Genomic DNA, 27,452 nt, shown 5'->3' on the forward strand with positions numbered 1-27,452 from the left:
ATGGCCTCAGCCCAGCTCACCACAACCTTGGGCTCAGGAGATCCTCCTGCCTCAGCCTCCTGAGTAGCTGAGACTACAGGTGTGGACCACCATGCTTGGCTAATTTTTCTATTATTATTATTATTATTATTTACTTATGTATGTATGTATGTATATATGTATTTATTTTTGAGACAGAGTCTCACTCTGTTACCCTAGGTAGAGTGCCATGGCATCCTAGCTCACAGTAACCTTGAATTCTTAGGCTTGAACCATCCTCTTGCCTCAGCCTCCTGAGTAGCTGGGACACAGGCAGTTGCCCCTATGCCCAGCTAGTTTTTCTGCTTTTAGTAGAAATAGGGTCTGTCTTGCTCAGGCTGGTCTTGAACCCCTTAGCTCAAGGGATCCTTCCACCTTAGCCTCCCAGAGTGTGGGGATTACAAGCTTGGGGCCCTGTGCTGGGCCTGAGTTTTCTATTTAATGTTAAACTATCCTTCTGAAATAAAATAATTATGGCAAATAGAGGTTGTTTTGTGACAACCTTAATTGGCAGCATTGGAAGCCATTTTCATCTTTTAAAATGTGGTTCCTGGGTGGTGCCTGTGGCTCAGTGAGTAGGGCGCCGGCCCCATATGCCGAGGGTGGAGGGTTCAAACCCAGCCCCGGCCAAACCGCAACAAAAAAATAGCTGGGCGTTGTGGCGGGCGCCTGTAGTCCCAGCTGCTCGGGAAGCTGAGGCAAGAGAATCGCGTTAGAGGTTGCTGTGAGCTGTGTGACACCACGGCACTCTACCCGAGGGCGGTACAGTGAGACTTTGTCTCTACAAACAAAACAAAACAAAACGTGGTTCCTGAATTCTCCAAACATTGGTACCCCAACCCCTACGTAAGGCACTTGGTGCAGGAGCTCGAGTGAGCAGTCTGCAGGGCCCTGGGAGAGAGAGGCCCTGGCGTCCGCAGGAGGGGGCGGGGCTGGGGCCCTCCTGAGCCCGGACCTTCCTTCCTCAGTTCCAGGGATAGCACTGACTTTCCCTTCCTGCCCTCCTACACCCCCAGAACAGGCGCCTGCGTGGGGGGCAGGGCCTGGGAGTCGGGCCAGAGGGTGGCCCTGTTTCCCCATTACTGCTTTCCTGCACCCTGGCTCTCAGGAACACCCTCTGGCAACAGGGACAGGGAGCCCCCGCCTCAGTTCCTCCTTTGGCAGCTGAGGGTGGTGTCAGTGACCACTTTGCTGTTGCCTGAGTGTTGCTTCAAATACAGCATTCAGTGGAACAGGCTTCTTGTCGGAGTGACTTGACCTGGATCTGAGAAAAATGGCTGTCCTCTGGCCAGTGGGCACAGCCCCCTGCCTGTGAAGGGTGTGTGTGTGGCTGCTCTATGTGGGCAGGAGGGGCCCTCCAGCAGCCACAGCTGCCGGGTTGCAAGATCCCTCTGGGACTCTGCAGCCGCCTGGGGCGGGGGGGTAATATGGCCAAAGCCTCCAGGAGTTCTTGTCAGGCTCCAAGCTGCTCCCAGGGAATTCGGCCATCTGGAGAGAGGGTCTGCCAGGGAAATCGCTTCTCATTCACAAAAACGTGGAAGATGCACATCCAGGGATGTCTGTTTTGGTTCTTCTCTTCGAATGACACAGTCATGTGTCAGACTTAATTTAAGAAATACCCTCAGATATTTTTATTTCCTTTTTGCATTGGATTTGCATTGAGGGTTTTTAAAAACGCAAAAAGGCCCTCCTACCTGGGCCTGAGTTTCCCAAGATGTTTAACCCATAGTTGGGTGCAGCTGGGTGCTGAGATTGCCTTTCCCAGACCAGCGAGGAAGGCCCCTGCAGTGTCTCAGACACCCCTACTCAGGGAACGGCCTCCACGCCACACAGGCTTTTCTGTACGCAGGGGGTGTACGGAGGTGTGGGGCACAGGAAAGCTGGCATGCCCTCAATGGATGCCATGACGCCTTTGCTGGGACCCCTGCGCCCAGCCAAACCTCTAAGGAGTTCAGAGTCTGGCAGGAAGTCCAGGCCCACAAGAACAGAGCAGCTGTAAGAGACTGCACAGCGCTGGCTGCTGGGAGAGTGGGCTGCAGGGAAGGCTCTCAGAGCAGGAGGAGGAATGCCCAGGGCTGTGTTGTGGGCCAGGGAACAGCATGCATGGGGCAAGAGGGGCCATTCTGCAAAGTACAGTGTGTAGTCTGGCTGGAGGGTCACTTGGCACTCCAGTGGCTTCAAGTCCCAATCACCCAGGGAGGAGTACCTGCTGACCAGGATTTCCTGGCTCATCCATGGCCCAGGTGCCGCTGGTGGACATCCGGGAAGCCAGGGCCAGGGGTGTGAAGCTGGCAGGTGGGGGTGGGGCAGGAGGTGAATTTGTCACCTCTCTGAGCCAGTTTTCTCATCTGTGAAGTTGAGACAGGTGGGAGAGTTGAAGTTGCTGCAGGGAGCTCTTCAAATGCAGAAATCCCTGGGGAAATTGAGTCACTGGAATTCCCCCTAGGAAAGTGAGGGGGCAGGTGAGTGCCCATGCCAGGCACCTTGGGGTTCAGAGAGGTACAGCAGGATGGACTGTCATCCAGCCCCCCAGAGGCCCAAGGATGATCTGTGCCCCCTCAGCTGCCCCGTGGGTGTCCCCTGGCCCAGACCCAGAGGTGACACGGAGCATGCCTATTTCTAGACCTCATTGCTGTGGGGCCCCAGGGCTCTGTCTGTCTGACCCTGGGCCTTGTTCCTTCACTGTCCAGCCAGAGTCAGATGCTGGACATCTCAGGCTGTCAGGACCTAGGTGGAGATGGGAGTGCTGGGGAGGAGAGACGTCGTAGACAGATGGACACACCCTCCTGGACTGGCTAGTGCTCTGGGCTCTGAGTGTTTGACCAGACAGGGGTCTAAGCCCACCCCCTCTAATTTCAGACAGGGCTACTAAGGCTGGCAAAGCCCAATGATCACACCTAAAGCCTCAAAGTGCCTGCAGGATCACACTGGTAGGCAGCATCTAAGCCCCAAAAAGCATAATCTAAGCAGGTTCAACCTGTTGTTGTTGTTATAATTATTATTATTGTTATTTGAGGCAGACTCTAACTCTGTTACCCTGGGTAGAGTGCTGTGGCATCATAGCTTACAGCAACCTGAAATTCTTGAGCTCGAGTGATCCTCTTGCCTCAGCCTCCTGAGTAGCTGAGACTACAGGTGTGTGCTACTACACCTGGCCAGTTTTTCTATTTTTTTAGTAGAGGTGGGGTCTCACTTTGCTCAGGCTGGTCTCAAACTCCTGAGCTCAAACAATCCACCTGCCTCGGGCTCCCAGGGTGCTGGGATAATAGGCAAGAGCCACTGAGCCTGGCCAGGTTCAACCTAAAACAGAGTCTGATGTCTAAAGGACAGATGTTCAATTTCTCTCAGTTTTTCTGTCATTGTGCTGAGGCAGATATATTTGGTTTGTTCAAAAAGAGGAGGGAATTTTTCTTCTGGAGTTGTTGTATAGCATAAACAAGAAGATCACACCCTAAATAGGATCCCCCCCACCCCCACCCTGGGGGAAAGTTGGGCCTCTAAGCCAAGCCCACAGGAATCTACCTACACCCACAGCCTGGAGCCCCAGCCCCTCACCTGGCTGCAAGAAGGGCTTGAGGGGCTGACTCCAGCTGGGAGCAGGTGGTGAGAGGTGATCCAACTTCAGCCTCCCCTAAAGCCTTGCCTCTCACCCCAGCCACACCCACCTCTACCCCTGCTGGGCAGTCCTTCTGCAGGAGATAAGGCTATTCCTATAAAGATTAGGGATCTTGACCCGGCAGGAATGTCTGTGATAGGAGATAGGAACACAAATTCTCATCAGACTTTTCTCCTCTTACAAGTGAGGGTGAATAAAGCTCAAGAAGGCATCCTGCCAAGCTACTTGCATGAGCCGTTGGTTCACCTTAAAACGTCCAGGGGACAGTGTACACTGTTCATTGCATACCTGCCTTTGTTTTATCTGGTTTTTAAAAGGTGTTTTAAAGTTATTCACTTTTGCATATGGAGTGTGACTGCGACCTCAGCCCCATAGCACTAGCGTGAGTGGGGGCCTTGAGTGCTCCCACCCTTACCCCAGCCAGGCAAAGGCCTGAGCAGATGGGCACCCCTGAAACTGTGTGGAAGGAAGACGGTCCATCAAGGCCTGTCTTGAGAAGCTGGCAAAAGCACAGTGGCCTTTCTGCTCCATGAGGCCCAGAATAGGTTTGCCTGTTCCTGTCCCATGTGGATCTACAAGGCCAGTCTCAATGGGGGAAGCAGAATGCTGCACCCCAGGCCCACAAGGACAGAGGCAAAAGTGCCTCCTTGGCCTGGCTGGGCTGGGATCAGGGTTTACCTGCTGCCTTTTTCTGCAGGGTCAGGCCTGGGAGTTGCTGAGGGCCATGATCACAGTCCAGTGTGAGGCAAGGCGGGTGGTCAGGGTGCTGCCTTCCTGGGAAACCACTCTTCCTTGGAGAGAGAGGGATGGTGGGAACAGTTTCCAAGTTGGGAGAGCTGGGCTGGAGGTTGGGGTGGGGGAGTGCAGGGGTGCTTGGAAAGCAAGTGGACAGCCCCTGGCTGGGACTCACACCTGTATTCCTGCCGAGGGCACCTGTGGGCAGCTTGTCCAAGTCAGTCCATGAGGCCTAGCAACTCTCCAGCCCAAATGAAATGAAGTCTGCCTTCTTTTTCTTCTCTAGTCATTATTGATTTATCTGAAAGATGCTTTTATGACAGAAACACAAGGCTGCACACAGGCCTCTCTAATGAGGGCCATCAAGAGCAAAGAAGGGGACCAGGCCACCCTCTGGGCCTGCTGGGAAGCTAACAACCTTGAGTTTGCAGAGGCTTGGACCTGCCTCACAGCACACTCCCCAGCTTCCTCTCGGTTTCTCCTCCCAGGATCGCTGTGCAAGGGTGTTGCAGGTCAGACCCTCGTTTTACAGGTTACAGAAGCCCTGGCTTGGAGGCAGCCCCCGGAGGCAGCCCTGCTGGTGGCCACCTGCCTTTTCCTGTGCTCCGGTGCTGCCCCCAGTCTGAACATTACAACTGCCTGCTGTCGCCATGGTGACTGTTGTTCCATCCCCCTCCGAGCTGTGCGTCCCACCTCTCTAAGACTGTCTGCCTGTTTTTGCAGGAGAGAGCCTCTGTCTCCATGTGTGCGTGTACATGTGTATGTGAGAGAGACGGACCCTACACACCGTCCTTCCTGCTGGCCTTGCCTCTTCCCTGGGCCTAGTAGGATGCCCAGCCCCTTTCCTTTCATTGACTTTGGCCATTTGCACACACCATGTGGTGGGCCCTCCTTGCCTCCATCTCCTTGAGAGGTCAGATCCCTGTAGCAGTGCGGTGTGTGCTGGTCCTGTCTCTTCTCTCATAATCCAGCCCTCTAGATAAGACAGCTGGGCTGTTTCTAATCTCTGTTTGTCACGAACACATCTATGAAGAATAGCCTTGAACATATATCATTTTGTACATGTGAGAATATTTGTAGGATAAATTCCTAGAAGTAGGACTATTGGGAAATAAGCATTCCTAGGTTTGGTAAACATTGCCAAATTGTTGTATGTCAAGATCATTCATTGTATGCCTGGTATGTGCCACTGAACTCAAGATTTTACCCAGATTATTTTATTTCATCTCATTATAGCTCTAAAGTAGGTTATTTGTGTTCTCGTTTTCCAGATAAGCAAACCGCACCCAGGCTCAGAGAAACTCAGAAACTTGCTAAATCACCATCTGGGCTGAGGGTGGCATGCAGTCCCTCAGTCTCTGGCCCTGACTCTGGTCCCAACTCAGGCTCTTTCGTAAAGGCTCATGGGCCCAGTTCTGGGGTACCTGGCCCGCCACCTGCTAGTCCCTGGCACCTGTCTCCAAACCCCATTCATGCTTCATGCCCCAGGAGTCTGTGGACCTGTCCTCCTCACGTCAGCCAGGCTCCTCTGGAACCAGCTCCCCCATCTCACTCTTCCAGTCCTGCCCTCAGTTTCTTTTCTCCTCTGGCCAGATTGTGAGTTCTTGGGCGTCAGGGCCTGCATCCCCGACTCAGCCTGGTGCTCTTCATGTGGGGATCCAGGGGGGACAATGAGAGAGGCCAGGCAAACTCCAGGAACACAGGATACAGCACCAGCAGGACGTGCTTCATCTCAATCACAAAGTGGTTAGCATGCAAAGGAGGGAGCTCCTCGGGTAACCCCCGCCTTCATTTGCATGACAAAAGCCGTCTCTTAACAGTTCTGGCAGCTTTGTGGAGAGCTCACAGCCTTTTGGGCAGAGCCCTGGGAATTGTTCCCCAGCACAGGTCGGCCCTGGGCTCTGCAGCTACCCTGTGGACAAAAGCCACATTGTGGTGCCCATGGCAGCTGCCAGCACCTGCTCCCTGCATTGCCACTGCTCCACAGTATGCCTGCTGCCCTTGCGAGAGACACAGCCAAGGTCAGACCCTGAAGCTGTGGGCATCACTCAGAATGGGTTGGGGAAACTCGCCTGTTTCCCAAAGGGCCTGGGGAGATGATAAGAGGCTGGGCAGGGGTGAAGTGAGCACTCCCAGGTCACCAGTGACCAATGGTGACCCTAGATTTTGAAAAGGGAAGAATGCTGCCTGTCACAGGTGTGCCATGCCCATGCTGGAGAACTACAATTTTTGATGCTGTGCTCACAACAGGTGTTTTCTGTACTCTCCGATGGAGAAACAGGCTCAGAGAGGTTCACTAACTGGCCCAGAGTCACACAGCAGAGCCAGGAGGTTTGAAGAGCCAGGCCCTCAAAGCTTGCTACTCTGGCCCTCATTCCCTTGTCCCTTTCTGAGCATCTCAACCCACTTCCATCCTCTCTCCCCTTCACTATGGCATCCATCTTCCTCTGCCCCTGCCAAGCTCCATAGGGTCCCTGCCATCAGCAGGCATCACCTTCCTCATGGGGCTCTGCCCTAGAGCTCCCCGATGGTCTTGGGGGCATGCCCTTCTCAGCCTGATCCCTGGGTCTTTTATGGCTCCACAAACTCCCGTTAACCCATGGAACTGCTGTGCTCTGCTGACTTTGCTCTGGGTGGCCCCAGAGGTGAGCGCTCCTATATGAGGGCACTCTGGGTACCTTGCCCAGAAGTCTCCCTTTAGTGGCTACAGTCAGTCAACATTCCTGGGACTAAGTCAACTTCAGGACTGCTTTCCCAATGAGACTGTCTGACTTACAGGAGAAAAGTCCACCTCGGTGTGTGTCTCCAGCTAACCTTATGGGGCAAGAGCCTAACTGGCCACAGACGTGGAGCACTGGCAGGCTCATGGGGTGAGGCCTTGGCAAAATAATCTGAGCTCTCTGGGAGCCCGAGGCGGGTGGCTCGCTTGAGCACAGGAGTTCGAGACCAGCCTGAGCAAGAGTGAGACACCATCTCTACCAAAAATAGGAAAGCTAACTGGGTGTGGTGGCAGGTGCCTGTTGTCCCAGCTACTCTGGAGGCTGAGGCAAGAGGATTGTTTGTGCACAAGAGTTTCAGGTTGCTGTGAGCTCTGATGACACCATGCATGGCACTCTACTCAGGGCAACTGAGACTTTGTCTCAAAAAAAAAAGACAAGAATAGAGGAGGGAAAGCTGGGGCAGGTGTATCCTCCCAGGACAGGAAGTGGGGGCAAGTACCAACCAGAGCCAGTCACCTTGGTCACTCTGCAGCTGGAAGGCTGTGCACCACCCCTGGACCTGGTTGTGAGGAGAGGGGTTCCCCTCAAAGCCACAGCCTGCTCCTGAGGGACACAGCCTGCCTGCTGAGACCCAGAGGGGTGGGTCCCTCCTCCTTTCTCCCTGTCATCCCCTGTTGGGGCACCTCCTGGCCCAAAACCAACCAGAAGGAGGTCCAGGGAGCCCGGGAGATTGCTGTGTGGAAAATACAGATTCCTTCAAGGAACCCAGAAGCAGAGCTCCCAAGGGAAAATTTGAGCTCAGATCAGAGTGACACCATGACAAGAAGGCAGGGCCACAGAAAGAACAGAACACAGCAGAGGGGGGAGCAAGGCTGAGCTCAGACCTCAGGGGAGACCACTGGAGCTACGAAAGGAGGTGCGGGAGGGACCCCGAAGAGAGGCGGCATGTGCGCCAGCCTGCAGGGGAACTGAGCCTTTACCCCTCCCCCACCCCCTTAGAATCAATCATCCTTCTCAATGTAGACAGCAGCACTGCAGGGGAGGAAGGTGGGACCAGAGGGTCCAGGGGATGCCCCATCCCGCCTGTGCGAGGCTCCTTGGGGTTGGGGCTGCCTTGGTCAAGCTCACAGGGAGCTTGAAAAACCTCCTGCAAAGGGCGGCGCCTGTGGCTCAGTCGGTGAGGTGCAGGCCCCATATACCGAGGGTGGCGGGTTCAAACCCGCCCCTGCCAAACTGCAACCAAAAAATAGCCAGGTGTTGTGGCAGGTGCCTGTAGTCCCAGCTACTCGGGAGGCTGAGGCAGGAGAATCGCTTAAGCCCAGGAGTTGTAGGTTGCTGTGAGCTGTGTGAGGCCATGGCACTCTACTGAGGGCCATAAAGCGAGACTCTGTCTCCACACACAAAAAAAAAACCTCTGCAAACAGTGTCTTAGGATGAGAGCCCCCAACTGTTTAAGAGCTGTTGGCTGGGTTTTGGCACTTGCAGCCAGCCCAAAGGCAGGGAAACCCATGGCGCCTTTGCTGGAGCTCAGTTCTGTTTCTTCAGAGGCAGACAAAGACAGCAGAGACCTAGGTGAGAGACTGTTGCTCCTTACGATTCCCTGCGGGGGGTGGAGGTTCCACCCCACCTGCTAAGAGGGACAAGCTCCATAAAAAGATGTAAGGCAGGGTATGTTTGGGGACAAGTGCAGCACTCTGGGGACAGAAATCTCAGTTCTGTTGATAAAGAAGAGATGTTTGGCTAGATAAGAGATTTGGAGGCCCCTGGGACATTTTAAACATGGTCTGCATATTACATAATATTCATAAATTAAGGATAAAGTTCTTAGGTAGCTATCAAAGAGCAAGGCCTTGTTTTTGCAAGGGCAAAAAACATGTAGTGGTTATTTGACAACGTGAATGTTACTTTCTTTGCATTATTATTATTATTGCTTAATATTTTGATGCAGCAATTCTCTGATTTCTTTTCTGAATGTATTTATGTTCGTTCATTCTTTACGAGGTTTTTGTTTCTAGTCTTATCTTAAACATTGTTATTGTTATTAAATTCTAAGCCTCTTTAATTTTGTGAAGGCAAAAAATGGAAACATCATAAACACAGGTATATGTAAAAACAAAAAAATAAAAAAAAATGTAGTGGTGAGTTGTCACGGTGTCAGCAATTTGCTTTCAAACATTTCAGAAAAAGTATAGAGATGTAGACAGATAGAGAAATAAAAAAGGTCAAAACTGAACAGCTGGGAAATCTACTCAGAAGGGACTTCTGGTGCTGTTCTTTCTCGCCTGCATGGTTGAGAACATTTAGAATAAATGCTGGAGAGTAAAGCAGGAGTTGTTTGGCCCCTGCTGCAACCCCTGTGTTTTAGGGTGTACTGACAGCCCTGCTCACAGCCTGCCCTCCAAGCCCTTCTGCTACCACAGCGGGGATCTCCCTGCAGAGCTCCCCACACACTCCACACGGAAAGAGGCGTTTATCCTGGGGCAGCCTCTAGAGAGGCAGGGGCTGCTCCCTACCTGGGGAGTTGTTTGGGGAGTTCAGCTGGAGTTCCCACCCAGCAGCCCACCTGCTTCTCACCATGCTGCCCCCTCCCCAGCAGACTGGATCTCAGGTCTTCACCTGGGCAGCCTGCTCTGCTGACCAGAGTGGCCTGGGGGTTACCCAGAGGGTCCACAAAGGATGGGGAAGTTCAGCTGATGGAAGAGGAAGCCCTGGGGGAGAAGGGAGGAGTAGCTTCTACAGCAGAAGAAAGGATGGAAACCGAAGAGGGGGCTGCCTATAGCTGTCACAATCAGGTAGTCCCCCTCGTCCAACCAAGTGTCCAGGTGTTATTCTTCCCCAGGCCTTGTCCCTGCAGGCCCTTCCAGGCAGCTCCCCAGGACCCGCAGGGCTTTGCTCATTGCATTCTTGCAAAGGGTGGAGGTGGCTCTGGGTGCTGGGCTGGAGAGAGGCCCACAGGTGAGTGTCAGGGAAAGCTGGGGTAAGGGGGGGAGGAGGTACTCCTTTTTCCCTCCCATTAAGCATCCCAAGGCAGCAGAGCAGGGCAGCAGCTCCTGGACCTCCAGCAAGGCTCTGAGTTCCAGGCAGTGGCTGGGGGAAGAGAGAAAGGCAGAAGGAATTCCTGGAAATCACACCAACTTGGCCCCCTCAGATCCCACAGCCCAGATGTGGTCACTTGGCACGTCCAGCTGCAAGGGGGACTGAGCATGTCCCTGTTTCTGCTGCAGAGGCCTTTGGAGAGATATATCCTGGTGAAGGTGAAGCAAGGACCTCAAGAAGGTCAACCTCAGCCTGTCCTCCTCAGTAACGGCCTTGGGCACAATCTCTAGAATTGACTCTTAAACCACAAAAATCCTTCTCCTGCCATGAAAAATTCCACAGAGTACACCACTCTTAAGACTTAAGACATATCTCACCTTTGCACTTACAAAATTATAGCTTATCCTTACAAAGAAAAATGTCTCTTTTCTCAAAAAGAAATTTGGTTTTCTGGAAGGAGGTAGAAAGACCGGGTTGTGGTATTTCAGGCGTTCCCAATATCCTTATAACAGAGGTAGAATAGGACACGCCAAACTTGTGCACGGAGAGGGCTCTGCCCTGCTAACTCTGCGGCAGACTGCATTTCAGGATGCTGTCTCCAGGGCCACATGGTCTTCTAGAACCTTGCCAATTCTCCGTCAAGTGGTGGAATTCATGTCCCCCCTTCCCTGGAATCTGAGTAGGCTGATGGGACTGCCTGACCCATAGAGGAGGGCGAAGTGCTGCCATGTGACTTCTGAGTGGCAGATCATAAAAATATCATGCACTGGGGTGGCGCCTGTGGCTCAAAGGAGTAGGGCACTGGCCCCATATACCAGAGGTGGTGGGTTCAAACCAGGCCCTGGCCAAAAACTGCAAAAAAAAAAAAAAAACCAAAAACAAACAAACAAACAAAATATATATATATCATGCACTTCCACCTTGATCTTTTGGGACACTTGCTCTTAGAATGCAACCCGCCATGCTAGGAGGAAGCCTAAACAACCTATATATGGTATATACACTTAGGAATGAAGCCCCATCCATCTCAAGGTCTTGGCTGAGCTGTCAATGAACAAGCAGGACCAATGTGAATGCACCGTCTTAGAAGTGGGTGCTCCTGCTCTGGTTGAACTGCCTCAGCTGACCCAGGCTGGAGCAGAGATGAGCCATCCTCCCTAAGCCTCGTCCAAATAGCTGAGTTGTGAGCAAAATCAATAGTGGTGGTCATTTTAAGCCACTGTTTGGAGTGTATTTTTATACAGCAATAGTAACCCATTTCAAATGAGGAGACTGGGCTTCAGAAAGCAGAAGGGATTTGTGTATGTTTTCACAGAGGGGTTGTGGTAGAGATGCGACCCCAGGACTCCTGACTGTAGATCTGGACCAGAGTACAGCTTAATGATCCTAGAAATGAGAAAGAGCACTAAGGGATCAGGGAAGCTGTGTGCCAAGGAAGGATACCTGGATTGCTAGTGACCTGAAGGTCCTGCTGGGACAGATCTGGGCTTCTCATGAAATGGAAAACTCAAGTCAGGAATGAGCTAAGAGCTGCTCACATTCATCCCTTTTGCCCACAGGAACACAGCTTCATCTCAGCCCTGTTTCCAGGAAGGCACCGACAATCTTATCATGTATAATATTACCTATTCCCCAAAGGCCACATGGTACTGGGCCGGGGGTGCGCCCTGGACCCCAAAATTAGAGTACCCTTAGGTGGCCTATGATTTAGTCTGGTACAACAGGTTATGTCAAAGAGGATTTTTATGACTATATAGGTCAATTACTTTCCTTCAGCAACTTAATTTACAGATACCAAGAAAACTAGATCATTTGCAGAAGGATGTGATATAGGAAGAGAGCCTAGAAATATCAAGATGGGTTTTATGTGGAACAAGTTTTAAAGAAAGAACTATGATGAGTTTATCATTTAGGATCTGTGTTCATCTGGCAGTAACTCTGCCCTAAATATCAAGAACAGTTAGTTCTCCTTCTGTAAAAGAATTTTGATGCTAGGTAGTCCAGGTAAGTTGTGGAAAGCTCCATGATGCCACTAGGGACTCAGCTCCATAGAGTTTTCTCCTTGATTTTTAGCATACGTTTTCTAGTCTCAACTTCATTGGGGTTGACTCATATTCACAACATGGCTGTTGGAGCACCAGCTATCGCAGCTGTATTCCAAGTAGCTAGCAAGAGGAAGAGGCAAAGGCCAAATGCCAGCTGTTTCTTGTCCTATTCTTAAAAACATTTGGGAAGCCTCCCCCAACAATTTCTGTTTACCTTTATCTCACTAACCTCAGATTTCTTCAAGGGAGGCTGGCAAATGTAGTCTTTTAGCCAGGCATCTTGCTGTTTAGAATAAAATTAAGGAAAGAGGGGAATCACAGATATTGATTAGTCATGGTGGTTTTGAAACATGTCCCCACATTTTTGGACATTTTTCTTTTCAAAAAGTAGAAACTAATTCCTCTTCTCTTGAATGTGGGCCAGATTTGGTAACTCAGAAGAGCTGGCTAATAAAATATGGCAAAAGTTATGCTACATAGTATCTGAAGCTTGGCCATAAAAACAGTAGCTGTCACCTAGAGCTCTCCTGATCATTTCCTCCAAGTCAGGGAAGCCAGCTGCCATGTTGTGATAATACCAATTCATTTTCTTTTTTCTTATTTTATTTTATTATGTTTTTATTGTTTCAGGTTACAGATCTGATTCATTTTCAACTTCTTTCCCCTTCCTTGGGGGAAAACATTTCTTTTTTCCTAGAATGTAAATAGCCCTGATTATTCTGTTCTCTCCTCTACATACGAAAGAAGTTTCATACCTCATACTAAATCAGAAAGCTCCAGTTTGAAGAGGCTTGGGTAGAAAGAGCCAACTCATATACTACATCTACAAAGTATTTTAAATAAACTTAACTATAACATCAGGTCTAATAGCTCCTGGCTTTTTCAATGTACCATGCCACACAGGAAGTCCAAAGCCCAGAAAACAGAATGGATGAAGAGTATGAAAGATGAAGGATGGAGGGTGTGTTTCCTACCCCCACCCCTGGGTTAAGAGCAGACCGAGTGAGCCCATAGGAAGAGCTCGGCTTGACCAGGAGCGGCCCGGCAGTTCATTTTCAGCTCCATTTTCTGTGATTTTATGATGCCTAAATAATACTGTCTGGAACTCAGTTTAGCAATGACAAAAAAGAAAACTGCTTCCTGTGTTTCCTCACTCTGGCCATGCTTCAGTCCTAGATGCAAACAGCCCAGAATTAAGGGGAGTCATGCCCTCCATTGTTCATGATAAATGCTCCCAATCCCATTAATGAGAATACTCATTAGGCAGCATTCCTGTGAGAGTCCAGCGAGCACCAACCTGGCTCTTATTTAATTGATTTGATAAATCCCCACATTAATTAGCTGGCTTCCTGTAGGTTGGGAGTGGGGGCCCCACTGAGAGGGGAAAGTTCTCTAGGCCGAGAATGTGAGCCCTGCATCTTGCTCCATGTGGGGCAGCCTCTCGGCCTAGCTGACTCAGTTTTCCAATCCGTAAAATGGGAAGGAATGGTACTTTTCTCGCAGAGTTCCTGTATGTGTCAGCACGTCAGGGGGCTTTGGCAGGAATCTTAGGGTCAGACGGATCAATGCAGCATTAGACCCTGAGGACCCACCTGGGGAAAGGATTACAAGTTACATAAATGACACGACCAAGATGTGAGAGTGGGTGAGGGATGCCCAGAAGAAAGGACGATTGCCAATGAGGCAGCAGACCTCCCCGGAGGGTTGTGGAGGAGGCAGGGTCCTGGGTCAGTTGTGTTCAGGAGTGGGAACAAGCCTGGGAGGGACCGTCCATCACTTTAACATGCTTTCCTCACACACTTGTTGCAGATGCTATGACTATCTCCAGTCTTTGGATGGCTCGGTTTCAGAAGCAACACTGGTTTTAATCTTTCCCCCTGTAAATGTGCACCAGATGTGAAGTGGGCTTTCATCATCTAGGACTTGATGAGTGATTTTGCCCTCGGGACCACTGGAAGATGGGACATGAACACAGAGCTTTCCACCCTAAGCCCATATCGTACAACAAAGAACGGCTTGTTCTCCTTTTTTTACATGTCAAACCATCAGCGATGGAGGTAAGGGTTTTCATCAGGAGTTCCTCATCTTATCAGTCCCACTCTGAAATGGTCAGACTTGAGGGCTGCATAAACTTCAGGGTCAAAAGATTCATGAGTGACTTTAAGAGTCAGTCGGGAGACTTACTCATGGAAGCACGTAAGTGGGTGTATAGAACAAATGATCCCTGGGCTGGGCAAGCAGGACACTGCCTGTTCTCTGAGTTGGGGGCACTAAGCATTGGCCCTTATGAGACATCCTGGGTAAACTCAGCCACCCTCAGCTCCGGGCAGGTGTTGTGAGCAATGCAGAGCTGATAGGCAGTGGCTGGTCTGAGGAGAGAGGACAGTGCCCAGAGAGGGCACCTCCTGTCTGCCTGGTGGCAGGCAACCCTTGAGAATAACACTCCAAGACAGAGCGCAGGCTGCTCGACTGGCCCCAAGCCCTGGCAGCACGGACTTTCTTCTGTTGCTGGTTTTCTTCCCTGCTCCATCTCCCACCCTATTAAGGTGGCCCTTATTAATATGGGGTCCACCAGCTAAGCCCCATATTATACCATGGCACAAACACAGTGACAGTCCAGGACAGTGTTTCCTATAAGATTTCTGAGTCCTGGCTCCTATCTGGTGGACTGCTCATCCCCTGGAGCTTTGTGTCATAAGCATCCAAACGGCAGGAGGGGACAAAGAAGGCTCAATATAGAGAACCACTTTCTTAAAAGCCCCAGTGCGGGGGTGGCAGGCAGCCCCTCTGCCCATATTCCCATGGTGGGAACTTGGTCACCTGGCCACACCTCACTACAAAGATGTCTGGAAAGGGTGCTCAGTCACCACCATGGAAGGAAGAGGTAGGTTTTGTTGGGCAGCTGATGGTCTCTGACACCATCTTTTCCTTTTAGTTTTCCCTTCCATTTAAATTATAGATGTGTACAGCTTAAAGAGTCAAAATGTTTTACAAGTTGTTATGAAACGTGGCTGTCCTTCCACCTTCTACCCCTCCATGATTATTCCCTTGACAGAAAAGCTCAGGTGGCAGCAGTCTTGTTGTTCATGGTTGTAGGGCTGAGTTCCCCCGGAACTCAGCTGCCAGTCAGGGGCCAGGCTCCCGGATCAGAGCCACCCTGTTCTGTGGCCTCTCCATCTTCTAAGCCAGCTGCAGGGACTCTTTCTCACCCCAAATCCCAATCAAATGCCCACCCTCTACCAGCTTCCCACCTCTAACTGCTAGACCTAGATTGAAAAGGCTCCTCACGTGACTACAGGTGCCTGCCACAATGCGAGCTATTTTAGAGACAAGATCTCGCTCTGGCTCAGGTTGGTCTTGAACCCATGAGCTCAGTCAATCCACCCACCTTGGCCTCCCAAGTGCTAGGATTACAGGCATGAGCCACCGTGGCCGGCCCACCTGGTTATCTCTTTATCTTAAAGTAAACTGGTTTGGAACCTTAATCTCATCTGCAAAATCCCTTCACAGAAATACCTAGATTAGTGTTTGACTAACAGGGTGGGATGTTGGAGCAGCCTGATTGCACTCCACCTCCTGGGGTTTCACTCTGGAGTGCTGTCTGTGCCTTCCCATCACACGGACGTGGCCTGAGCTCCCCGTGCTGCTGCACCTTTGCCTGTGTGTGTCCTTCAGAGTGCCCCCTCCTCCATCAGAGAGAAGTAGAGAAGTTGCTAAGATCCAAGTTCAGCGTCTGCTGTCACCAACATGAAAACACTATCTACAAGTGAAACAAGCAGTCAACCATGGCAGACGGACTTTCCTTTTGAGCTCTTTATTGTCATTTCTGTTGGTGTGGTTTTCTGTGTACTTATTATTTCACCCCCCAAACTCCTAGCCATTTTTCTCAACCTTCTCAAGACACATCAGGTATTGTGGAAAACCATGAATGCATCACGGAATAGCTTAGCTCTTGGCCGTCTAGGGTCCCCGTTGGTGGGATGGTGTCTTGGGCTATTCGTAGACAGGGTGGCTTATAAACAGCAGAAACTCACTTGCCACAGTTCTGGAGGCTACAAGTCCGAGATCTGGGAGCTGGAAGATTCAGTGTCTATTGAAGGCCCTCGTCCTGTTCACGGGTACTCTCTTCTTAATTTAATCTCCCATGCTGGAAGGGGCAAAGGGCTTCTGAGAGTAATTTTTCTAAGGACACTAATTCTATTCATGAGGGGTCCATCCTCATGACCTAAGCACCTCCCAGAGAGCCCACCTCTAAATACCATCACATTGGACCTTAAGATTTCAACATTTGAATTTTGGGGGACACAAACTTTCTGTCTATAGCAGATGGTCCATGCAGCCAGTTATGAGCAGAAATGAGATGTGTCATTTCTGGACCAAGCATTTAATTTTAACATAAGACCTTATGGAAATCCTTTTCCCCTCTGCCATGGTGACTGTCATTTTTCTAGAGTGGCTGCTTTGCTGATTTGAGTGCTGGGGTGAGGGTGATGATGACACAGCTGAGTCCCCAGCCAGCCCTGATGTACTGAGAGTTAAACTTTTGTTATTTTAAGCCATTGAGCTTCTGGAACTTTTTTTTTTTGCAGTTTTTGGCCGGGGTTGGGTTTGAACTCACCACCTCTGGCATATGGGGCCGGCAGCCTACCCCTTTGAACCACAGGCACTGCCCTTCTGGAACTATTTTTTTTAACATAACTTGGCATATCCCAACTGATACAGAGAATGGTCACCAGGAGTGGGGACTGCTGGCTCAGAAACCAAGATATGTGGCATTGGCTTAAAGGCTGATCCAACCGACAGTGGGGAAACAGATATTGGAGGCTGGAAGCATAGCTCTTCACATATTAAGAGAGGGGTAATATTTGGTAAATTGTTACCTGGGATAACTCACAATGTTCAGAGAAAAGAGACTAAGGGTGTTACTTTTCTTTCAAAGATGGAGAGGCTGAGAGAGAGGCATGTCTCGAAAAGCTCTGAGAGTGGATATTGACAATGAATCTAAGTGGAGTCAGACTAGGCAAACTGTTAATTACATTTTTGAGAAACCAGTCGTGCCAAAAAAAAACATGAAATTTGATTAATACAGTTTGTGTCTAGCACTTAAAATAACTCTTGGTTTCTAAACTTCTACAGGCAGGAAATGGGCTGAGAAAACTATGTAGCTCCTAAAAGGGCAGACTCTCCAATGTCTGCTCCACAGGTAGCCCAGGAGGATGACAATGAAGGAAACAGCTTCCAAGGGCAGAGCAAGGTTCTGGGGAGAGCGGCCTGGCCTGCCCAACAAGCAGGAAGGAGGCTCTTTTCACTTTAGGGCAAGGGCAGTATTTCCCCAGCAGAATTTCAGGATAGCTTTGCAGACTATCAGCTGGGTGTCTCCCACTCATCTCTTTTCTTTCTTTTCTTAAGACAGAATCTTACTGTGTTCGCTCAGGCTCAAGTGCTATGGCCTCAGCCTAGCTCACAACAAATCTCAAACTCTTGGACTCAAGTCATCCTCTTTTTCCTCGCCTCCCAAGTAGCTGGGACTACAGGCACCCGCCACGACGCCCCACTAATTTTTCTATTTTTAGTAGAGACAGGGTCTCACTCTTGCTCAGGCTGGACTCCAGAGCTCAAGTGATCCTCCTGCCTCAGCCTCTCAGAGTGTTAGGATTACAGGTGTGAGCCACCTGGCTCGGCCCATCCCCTTTCTGAATTGGACTGTTCATTGTTCTATTCTGCCCCTTTACACCCCTGTGCATTGGGTGTGCAGATGGGGCCTGGGGTGCAGACAATTTACCTTTAGGTCATAGGTCTCCAGACCCAGAGGAACCACGTGGCCTACATAAAAAAACAACTAAGTGTGTGGCGCCTGTGGCTCAAAGAAGCAGGGTGCCGGCCCCATATGCTGGACGTGGCGGGTTCAAACCCGGCCCCAGACAAAAACTGCAAAAAAAAACAAAACAAAGAAAACTGAGCCTCCTGCAGGGGGCCTGGGCTTTGACCTGGACATTACAGAATGTTCCATGTCTCAACTTCCTGTTATCCTGTCTCTGGCCTCTGGAATCCTATTAAAAAGGCATCTGAGAATGGGTCAGGCTCACCCGGGAAAGGGGCAGATATATTTTGTGCATGGGGGAAAAAGGGCTGACTAGTTCCCAGGGTCCATGCTTTCTCTTGCCCTGTGCCATGGTGACCACACATATTCCAGCCGAGGTGTTCCCAAGTGCCTCATATGGACAGGTAGCCTGGCCAGCCTCTCCTGACTGCCACAGGGCCTCCAGCCACTGGCCTTCTCCAGGTAGGGTTTCCAGAGCTGCTGTGCCTCGGCCCTGGGCACAGCGGCTCTCACCTGGGGCTCCCTTTCCCTTCCATCCTGTGTTAAACGACTGGCTTCTCTGGATCACATCTCCCTCTGTCTTGCTTTACTTTTTACTCCTTCGTTTTAGTGAAACATTATCTCTGGTAGCTTCCTACCATGAGGAAAGATGCATGGGAGGTAAGGTTTTTGAAACTCCATGCATCTAAAAATACTTGTTTTTTATAGTTTGGTTGGGTGAAGCCTGGAAAATAATTTTTCTTTAGGTTTCCCAGGCTCTGTTCATTTCCTTCTGATTTCTACTTATTGCTATGGAGAAGCCCATGGCTATTCTGACTCCTGATTTTATGTGACCTGCTTTTAATGTCAGGACATTTTTTCCCTCAGTATTCTGAAACTCCACAGTTGTATGCCTTGGCGTAGGGCTTATTTTTTCCCACTGTGCTGGACCCTTTCAACAAATGTGTTGATGACTTCCTTGGATTAATTCATTGGTCATTTTCTCTGATCATTCTGTTGGGATTCTTATTAATTGACCAATGAATTCTATGGTTTGTGCACTAATTGGTTTTTAATTTTTTCCTCCTACATCTCATCTTTTTTGTTATTGTTCCTTTTACTCTACTTTCGTGAAGGTTTTCTCAACATTCTTTTCCAATCCTTCTATTAAAGTTTACTTTTTCCTGTTACATTTCTGCTACCTTCTTTTAAATCTCCAAGAAGCGTTTTTTGGTTTTTATTTTTTATTTATTTATTTTTGTTCAGACAGTCTCACTATGTCACCCTTGGTAGAGTGTCGTGGCATCATAACTCACAGCAACCTCAGACTCTTGGGCCTAAGTGATTCTCCTGCCTCAGCCTCCCAAGTAGCTGGGACCACAAACAGCCACAACAACCGGCTATTTTCTTGTTGCAGTTGTCATTGAACCTTCCACCCTCAGTGTATGTGGCTGGCGCCGCAACCACTGTGCTACAGGAGCCGAGCCTATTTTATTTTATTTTTTTGAGACAGACACTATGTTGCCCTTGGTAGAGTGCTGTGGTATCACAGCTCACAGCAACCTCAAACTCTTGGGCTTAAGTGATTCTCTTGCCTCAGCCTCCCAAGTAGCTGGGACTATAGGCATCTGCCATAATGCCCAGCTATTTTATTGTTGCAGATGTCATTTTGTTTAGCTGGCAAGGGCCAGGCTCTGCCAGGCTTGGTGCATGTGGCTGGCGCTGTAACCACTGCGCTATGGGTGCCGAGTCAGCATTCCCCCCACCCCCCCCACCCCCGACTGCCCCCCAATGCTTCTTCATACATATTCTCTCTTCATGGGCTATGATAACTTTTGTAATTTCTCTAACAACATGATTGAATATAGTTTTGTTGAAGTTTACCTCTCTCTGCATGCTGTTTCCTGCAACTTGCTTTGTATTTCATGACCCAGGCTTTCCTGAGATGCCAGGTCAACTGCCCATACTGTGCCTGGAGGGAACTGAAGGATTCAAAGTCCATGCACATAAGAGGGGTCAGCTTCCGTCGAACCTATGGGGTGAGCTGGCTGATGCTTAGGTGCTTCCTCTTGGCTTTATATTTGTCCCCAGGAAAGACCTTGCTGGTCTCCCGGATGCTGGCATTCTGAAATCCCAGAAAGGGGCTTTGGGATCTCAGCATCCAATATCCACACATGCTTTTAACTCTCCACATTCTGTCATAGCACCTCTGCCCGTAACAGTGCCTGGAGCTCCCAACCCAAGATGCTCCCTTTTACTTTCCTTACATAATGAACAGAGGCCGCTATCGGGATGCACAGAATTGGTGGTGGTGGTGGTGGTGTGGGGGGTCTGGGCATCTGTGCGCTCCTTACAGGCCCGTCATTCTTAGTTCAGCTCTCCACCCTCGAGGCCAGAGGCACCTGGCGGCCCCCTTCATGAGCTTTCTGAGGGTCCCATGGGGTTTGTTCTCAGCTTTCCTTCCTGGTTACTGCCTCGAGATTTCATTTTCTTGGGTCCACTAAGAATTTTAGCTTCAGCAGTTATGTCGCTGTCACGTCCTCTCTTGCTCTCCTTGTCCCTGTGGATTTCTGCTTTACAGTAAATATTGCTTCAGACTCTCCAGAAAGAAGCTGAAGTCAACACACACTACCACCACCTCACCCAGAAACCTCAACCACCCCTCCGGCCATTAGTCTCCTCACTTCCCAGCACATCTCAAAATACTTGCTCCTGCTCCATCTTCCCTGCTTTGGTTTTTCATCCTTTCCATTGAAATGAGATGCCCCCATCCTCAGGTGGCCTTCGACAAGCCACCTGTCAAAATTCTGCTTAGCAAGGAAAACATCTACTCACAGTTTCACTGAAATTTCCTCTGGGGAAGAGAACTGTATCTGGAAGATACCTCCACATGGGCTTCAGATAAAGGGTGTTAGGCCTGAGGCTGCAGTCCAAGAACTCCATATACAAACATTTTTTGAGTGGATTATTGAGAAACCAGTCAAGGTTCTGAGTTAGTTTGTTTTTGAGATTTACTGTTGCTCTGGGGTGGAGTGCCATGGAGTCAGCCTAGCTCATAGCAACCTCCTACTCCTGGGTTCAAGCAATGGATCCTCCTGCCTCAGCCTCCAGAGTAGTGAGACTATAGTCACCTGTCACAACACCCAGTTAACTTTTTTCCTTATTTTTAGTAGAGACAGGGTCCTGCTGTTGCTCAGGCTGGTCTTGAACTTCTGAGCTCAAATAATCTTCCCCCCCTCAGCTTCCCAGAGTATAGGATTACAGGTCTGAGCCACCAACCCCTGCTGGTATTAAGTTTTGTATCCAGAATGCTACACGCCACATTCATGGGGAACTCTTGGACAGGGGTGGTGCAATCAAAGGACCGTTGACCTGGGCTGACTTCCCCTCACAAAACAAGACAGGTTTTGTTCGTGGCTGTAGTAGCCTAATGTCTAGAATAGTGCACACCCATACGTACATCAGTCTACAGTAGTGTACAAAGGCTGGTGGAGGACCTGGTAGGGGTCAGGGGGGAGGTGGAAACATTTGGCATCTTGAAGACTGAGCAGAATTTTGCTGGCTGGAGAGGGGCTGGGAGGGTATGGGTGGCTGCTAAGTCAGCTTAGGACCAGCTCTCTTCCTAATGAAGTGACTGCAACATGTGGTAGGAATAGAGGAACATTCTGAATCATAACTCGGTCAGGGCAGTCTTTTAAATGTCATCACGACAATCTGCCCGGGAGAAAGATGATTACTTTCCGCCAAAACAGACCATCCTAGAGAAACCTGACCCAGCACCTCTGCAGTCTCCCCAGAGGGAATTTTAGAGTTTGAGTTACAGATATCAATCTAGGGTCCCCAAACCTCCATGCAAAATTACAATTCGCCATAACTTATTGTCCTTCCAATGGCCACAGAGCACAGTGAACCGGGGGCTGCGGACCCTGGCGTCAGTTTGTGTGGGACAGGGGCTGTCAGCCAAGGTCTGAAAAGGGCGACACAGTAAGGGGTTTGCTGAGCTGGGTTCCTAGGCGGTAGGGTTACTCACTGGTCTCTCTGGGGACGGCCTAGGCCTGGAGGAAAACAGCTGGGGATGCGGGATGGAAGGTGGGGGTACTGTGGAGAGTCAAGGGCAAATTGGCCAGGCCCAGGCAGGAGGCTGAGGACTGGACACAGCCCAGAGTTTCCTCTCGGAGGCCCAGTGGGTGGGTGGGGCGCGGTGGGCCGGGCCCTCGCAGCTGGTGGCGCTAGGAAAGCCTCCCCCGCCGCGGTGGGAGAGGGGTAGCCTAGGGAAGTTGGCAGCGGGCCTAGGGCAGGGAGAGGGAGGAAGGGGCCCCGCATTCCCTAAACAGCCATGCCGGCTGCCCTGGCACTTAGTTCACTTCTACAACACAGGCCGCGTTTGGGCACGTCACCGTGGTGCCGGGTTAACCGCCAGCCGGGAACAGTCCCGCTCCGGCTGACCCAGGCTCAAGGGCAGCATGGCCGCGCCCCGGGTCTCCTGCTGGCTGGGAGCGCCCCATCCCTCCCGCGGGAGCTGCCTCGCTCCACCCGTGACCTCGCTGTCGCCAGGACCGCGCCGACTGCGGAGCTCAGCCAGGGAAGAGCGTGGAGGGGGCGAGCGGCCTGACCGCCCACGAAACTCGGAGCTGTGGGGTACGGTGCGAGCGCGTTCCGCCCCTACGCAAGGCCCACAGCACGACTCCCAGCCCAAGCGGACACGCCTCCCTGCCCGCGCCCCTTGCGGGCGGTGCTGGAGGGACAAAAGGGCATCCTGCAGAGCGTCCCCCTACACGCTGGGGTTCAAGGCTGTCAACACACAAAAGCGCTGGCAGGGAAAAGTCGGGCTGGGTCGCCCCCGCCGTGGGTACGGGAAGCAACCCCCCCACGGATACACTCCGGCCCGCCGCCCTCGGACGTCGTGCGTCAGCGTGCGCAGCGCCCGGCTCGCCTTTCCGCCCCTCCTCCCGCCGGCCTGGGGGGCACGCCCATTAGCGCGCGCAAGCCCCACGGCCCGGCAGGCCCCTCCAGCGGCCCGGATTGGCCAGGCTGTATTCACCGGGACCAATGGGGTCCCGCTCCTGCCCTCCACCACGCCCCCTCTCTAGCCGCGGGCGCGCGACCGCATCGTCCGCCCGTGCGCGCCTCAGGCTCCCGCCCCCTCGCGCGCGCAGCTCCCCGCGGCAGCCGCCGCCTGTAACCTGCGCCGCCAGGATGTGGCTGGGGGCTGACGTCGGGTCCAGATGTGGCCCCGGCCCCGCCCACCCCCGGAGCCGGGCCGCCCACACCGAGCCGCGGCGCGCACGGCAGCTGTCCCGCCTGCCACAATGCGCGGCGAAGCTGCGGCCGCGACTTGGCGCAGGCGTCCCTAACGTCGGCGCTCCGCATCCTTAGGACAGACTGCCCGTGACGCCGCGAGGGACCCTCACTTGCCCGTGGCCCCCCCATGCGTGCACTCTTCTGTACCCGGCCGGGCCGGCGCCTCGCGGACGCGGAGCCGCGCGGGTGACGGCAGAGGCGGCTGCGCGCCCAGCCCAGCCCAGCCCAGCCGGAGGAGAGGGCGCGCCGCGCCCCCGCCCCCTTCTCTCCGGAGGCCGTGGGTGCGGATACACCGCTGACGACTCGCCACGACGAGCACTGCCGCCGGCCCGCCGGCCGGAGCCCGCAGCATGGCAGCCGCCGCCTATGTGGACCACTTCGCCGCCGAGTGCCTCGTGTCCATGTCAAGCCGCGCGGTCGTGCACGGGCCTCGGGAGGGGCCGGAGTCACGGCCCGAGGGCGCGGCTGTTGCCGCCACCCCCACACTGCCCCGCATCGAGGAGCGCCGCGACGGCAAGGACAGCGCTTCGCTCTTTGTGGTGGCGCGGATCCTAGCGGACCTCAATCAGCAAGCGCCGGCGCCCGCCCCGGGGGAGCGCAGAGAGGGCGCCGCGGCCCGGAAGGCGAGGACCCCCTGCCGCCTGCCGCCCGCGCCGCCGTCCGCCCCCGAGCCCGCCTCCCCAGGCGGAGAAGGCGCGGCGGCCGCGCCCCCCAGCCCCGCGTGGAGCGAGCCGGAGCCGGAGCCCGGGTTGGAGCCCGAGCGGGAGCCGGAGCCCGCGGGGAGCGGCGAGCCCGGCCTCAGACAAAGGGGTCGGCGGAGCCGAAGTCGCGCGGATCTCGAGTCCCCGCAGAGAAAGCACAAGTGCCACTACGCGGGCTGTGAGAAAGTTTATGGGAAATCCTCGCACCTCAAGGCGCACCTGAGAACTCACACAGGTCAGTGGGGCGGCGCCGGCGCCCGGAGCGCGCGGACGGGGGCGCCGGCGGGGGACCCGGCTCGGGCTGACGGGGCCGGTCGCGGCCTCGCCCCTTCCCCCAGCGCGCGGCGTGAGGCGGGTCCCGGCGAGAACCGGCGCCCGCACGGCGACCGCGCCCCCGCCGGGCACGCCCCCTCCCCGGGCGGGCTCGGGCGGGGCCGCGGGGGCGGATGTCGTCATCCGAGCCCAGGGCGGGGACCCGGCCCTGGCCGCGGGCGGCGCGGGCAGGTGCGGGCAGTGGGTGGGGACCGCGGGCGGAGCTGGTGGCGCCCGGGCGCCCGGGGGTGGGCCGAGTGTTCCCTCCCTTGCCTACTGGCCGCGCGCTCGGGAGGGGAGGGGAGGGGCGGCCTGGGCGCGCGGCGGGCGAAGTTCACGCGGGGACATGGCTCCCTTTAGCTGCTCGGTACATTCTTCTCTCTCTTCTTCCTGTAATTTTTCCAGCGCTCTAAGGTTTAATTTGTTATAACCAGGGCCAGCCGCCGAGCTGGCCGACGCGGGGGGCAGTCCCGGGGCCCAGTTCCCTGCCTTGGGCTCTTTGTGGGAGCCCTCGCCCATCCGGCCGGCGGGGGCGCGCCCTGCCAGGGGGGCTGCAGGGCCTGCTGGCGCTGTGTCCGCAGAGGAGCGCCCTGCCGCTGCTGGGCGGTCTGCACCGTCCCGGTCCAGGCCCGCTCTCACCTGTCCTGGGGCCGGACGCGGACAGGAGGCCCTTGCACGGGGAGAGCCGCCTGAGCCCCCAGCCTGTGGGGTGCGGACCGCCGCCCGCCCCCGCCAATTCCGGGGTTCCCATGGCGCGCGCCGGGTTCTTTGTAGTTGATTCATTTGTGGCAGTTTTTGTATTTTTAAAATTTTAACACGAAGGTGAAAACATTTTACTTAATGGATGGTAATCGCTGTCTCGCTGTTTGGTTTGCGATCACTTTAATAACTCTTTCACCCTTGGGGCAGGTTGGAAACCTGACTTAATACTGCTACCATGTTACCAAGGGTTGTGTTTTCTTATTTTTGAGATAACTCATATGCTGTTTAAAAGGCATAGAATGAACTATAGCCTTCGAGACTTTAGAGCCGAAGGCCCTTTTCTCCTGGTATAATTGAATGTGAGCGGGCCAGAGGTCGTAGGTGAGGAGGGCAGGCGGACCCCCCAACCAGTTTTCCCCTCTCAGGCTGCCTCCGGGTCCCTGGTCTCCTACAGTGGCTGCCCCCAACCACGTGCCAGACGATGGGGTAGAGGGTGAAAGCGGGGCCATTTCCAGGCAATCCGGGTCAATTAAGGGTATGTGGGCTGAGAGGGTGTTGAGGTTAGCGTGGGGCTCGAAGTTCAGCTTGGGAACGCAGCTGCACGGGTGGGTGTGGCCGGGGGGGACCTGGGGGCAGCGCTGGGGGCGTGGCTGCGGGGTTGCGATCTTTTTGGAGGGCAGGGCTCCTAGCTGGCGGGTTATTTCTTGATTGGGAAATCCTACAGCCAGTCGCTGGGCGGCCTCCCTCCCAACATCTGCTTGGAAAATTGCGGAGGGGCTTGCCGGCGTGGGCGGTGTCAGCTCTCCGGGGGCCTAAGCCCTGCGTGCAGTCTGTGCTGGCCCCCGGAGCTGGGACCCGGGCGCTGACAACCCGGGCCTCCCAGTTGGGTCCAGTCTCTGGAGTGCCTGGAAACTCAAGGCAGGCGAAAGAGAATGGAACCGACCCCCTCTGCGAAGAATTGTTACAGACTCTGTTTTTAGAGCAGGGAACCTGCTACGCAGGGGAGCAGAGATCCGAGTCGCGACTGCCCTGGTGGCTTCAGGCCCCCAAGTCAGGAGTGGGTAGGACTCCCTGTGGAGGTGGAGTTGCATGGGGCAGGGTTGGAAAGAACGCAGATTTCGAGGCCCTGGCTACTAACCTGCCACGTCCAGGTCTAGCCCGTCACTGGCAACTACTCCAGGTGAAACTGATCGTAAGAAACCTGCTTCTGGAGGGAGTCTGGTTCAGCAGCTGTGGGAGGGGTCCTCTGAGGAGCCCGTTTCCAGCCCCCCAACCACTCTGCCAGTGTGCATCAGAGACTTATGCTCTGGTGTTCATAGGGGAAGGAGGGGACAAACCACAGAAGGGAGAAGCTGGACAAAGTGAGTTAGAGGCCTGGCCATGCTAGGATGGCTTCATTGCTGACCGTAGTTTGGAAGTGGCTGTGGTTTGGCTGGGGCTCTGGAAATGTTCTGGGAGTCTCTTCATGCAGTAGCAGAGGTCATGCGAGGCCCTCTACTCCACTAGGATGCCCTCCACCCCTTCCCAGGACTGATAGTGATTTCATGGTAGAGGGTGACTAGCAAAACCTATTTAGCCAAGAAGATATCCAGCTGCTTGTGCTGTTTAATTCTGTGACCAGAGACCGATTCCCAGACCTTCTTGCAGTGTGTGGTGTCTGCCCCGACCACCTGGGAAGTCTCCAGGGAAAGGAGTTTGTGTAGATGTATGTGAAGACCCTTTTGAAGCTGCAGTGGTCATCTTTGACTCTGGGGGTACCTGGCCTCCCTTGGCCATGACTCTGCTCTGATCTCCTATGCTAACCCCCTTTAACGTCTACTTTTAAAGACCGTCTCGTCCTGGTTGGCTGTGTGGCAGTGGGGTCTCCCACTCTCCCAGTAGTCATCCTGGTGACAGGTCATAGTTAGGGAATTGTTGACGTCATGACAAATGCACAATAAAACAAAACAAGGTACACGTCTTTACAGTTCAGGCCACTTGTTGTTTGGCTGATCAGAACTACCTGAGAAGTTTTCTAAGACTGAATTTGGGGAGATGCAAGATCAGCAGCAGATTTTGTTGGGGGCTGGGGGGCTTTGGTGTGGAAAGATGAGGGCTTGAAGAAGGAAAGGCTGGGCTGGGGTCCTCATGAGGGCACACTGATCTCCTGACCCTGCCAGGTCCCACATGTAGAGATTCCTGCTTGTTGTCTGGAGTCCTGGGATTTGTCAGGTCCCCAGTGGAATGGCATTTGGTCTTTTTTGGCAGAGAAACCCTGAATATACACCTACCTATTTGTTGCCACAAAGAATTGTTTTCAAAACTGCTCTGAGCCTGTTTTCCCTCCAGCACTGGAGCCAAAATGTCTCCCCGTGTATTGGGCCATCTCAGAAGCTCTTGGGCCCAGGAAAGGTGGGCACGGCCCTCTCTCCTACAGAGCCCAGTGGACAGTCATGGTCACCTTGCCCTGTTAAGGGTAGGGGTGAG

General features: G+C 53.0%; 1 protein-coding gene across 1 annotated transcript in view; it reads left to right on the plus strand.

Moving 5' to 3' along the window:
* The first annotated feature begins 23,093 nt into the window (after positions 1 to 23,093).
* The window catches only part of KLF13 (KLF transcription factor 13), a 45,721-nt gene continuing 41,362 nt past the window's right edge, over positions 23,094 to 27,452 (plus strand). The window contains exon 1 of the mRNA XM_053581979.1: positions 23,094 to 24,207. Within this exon, the coding sequence (XP_053437954.1) occupies positions 23,622 to 24,207 (586 nt within the window). The 5' untranslated portion in view covers positions 23,094 to 23,621. The remainder of the gene's footprint in view (positions 24,208 to 27,452) is intronic.

The sequence above is a fragment of the Nycticebus coucang genome, chromosome 2, assembly GCF_027406575.1.
Source record: "Nycticebus coucang isolate mNycCou1 chromosome 2, mNycCou1.pri, whole genome shotgun sequence".
Classification (NCBI taxonomy): Eukaryota; Metazoa; Chordata; class Mammalia; order Primates; family Lorisidae; genus Nycticebus; species Nycticebus coucang.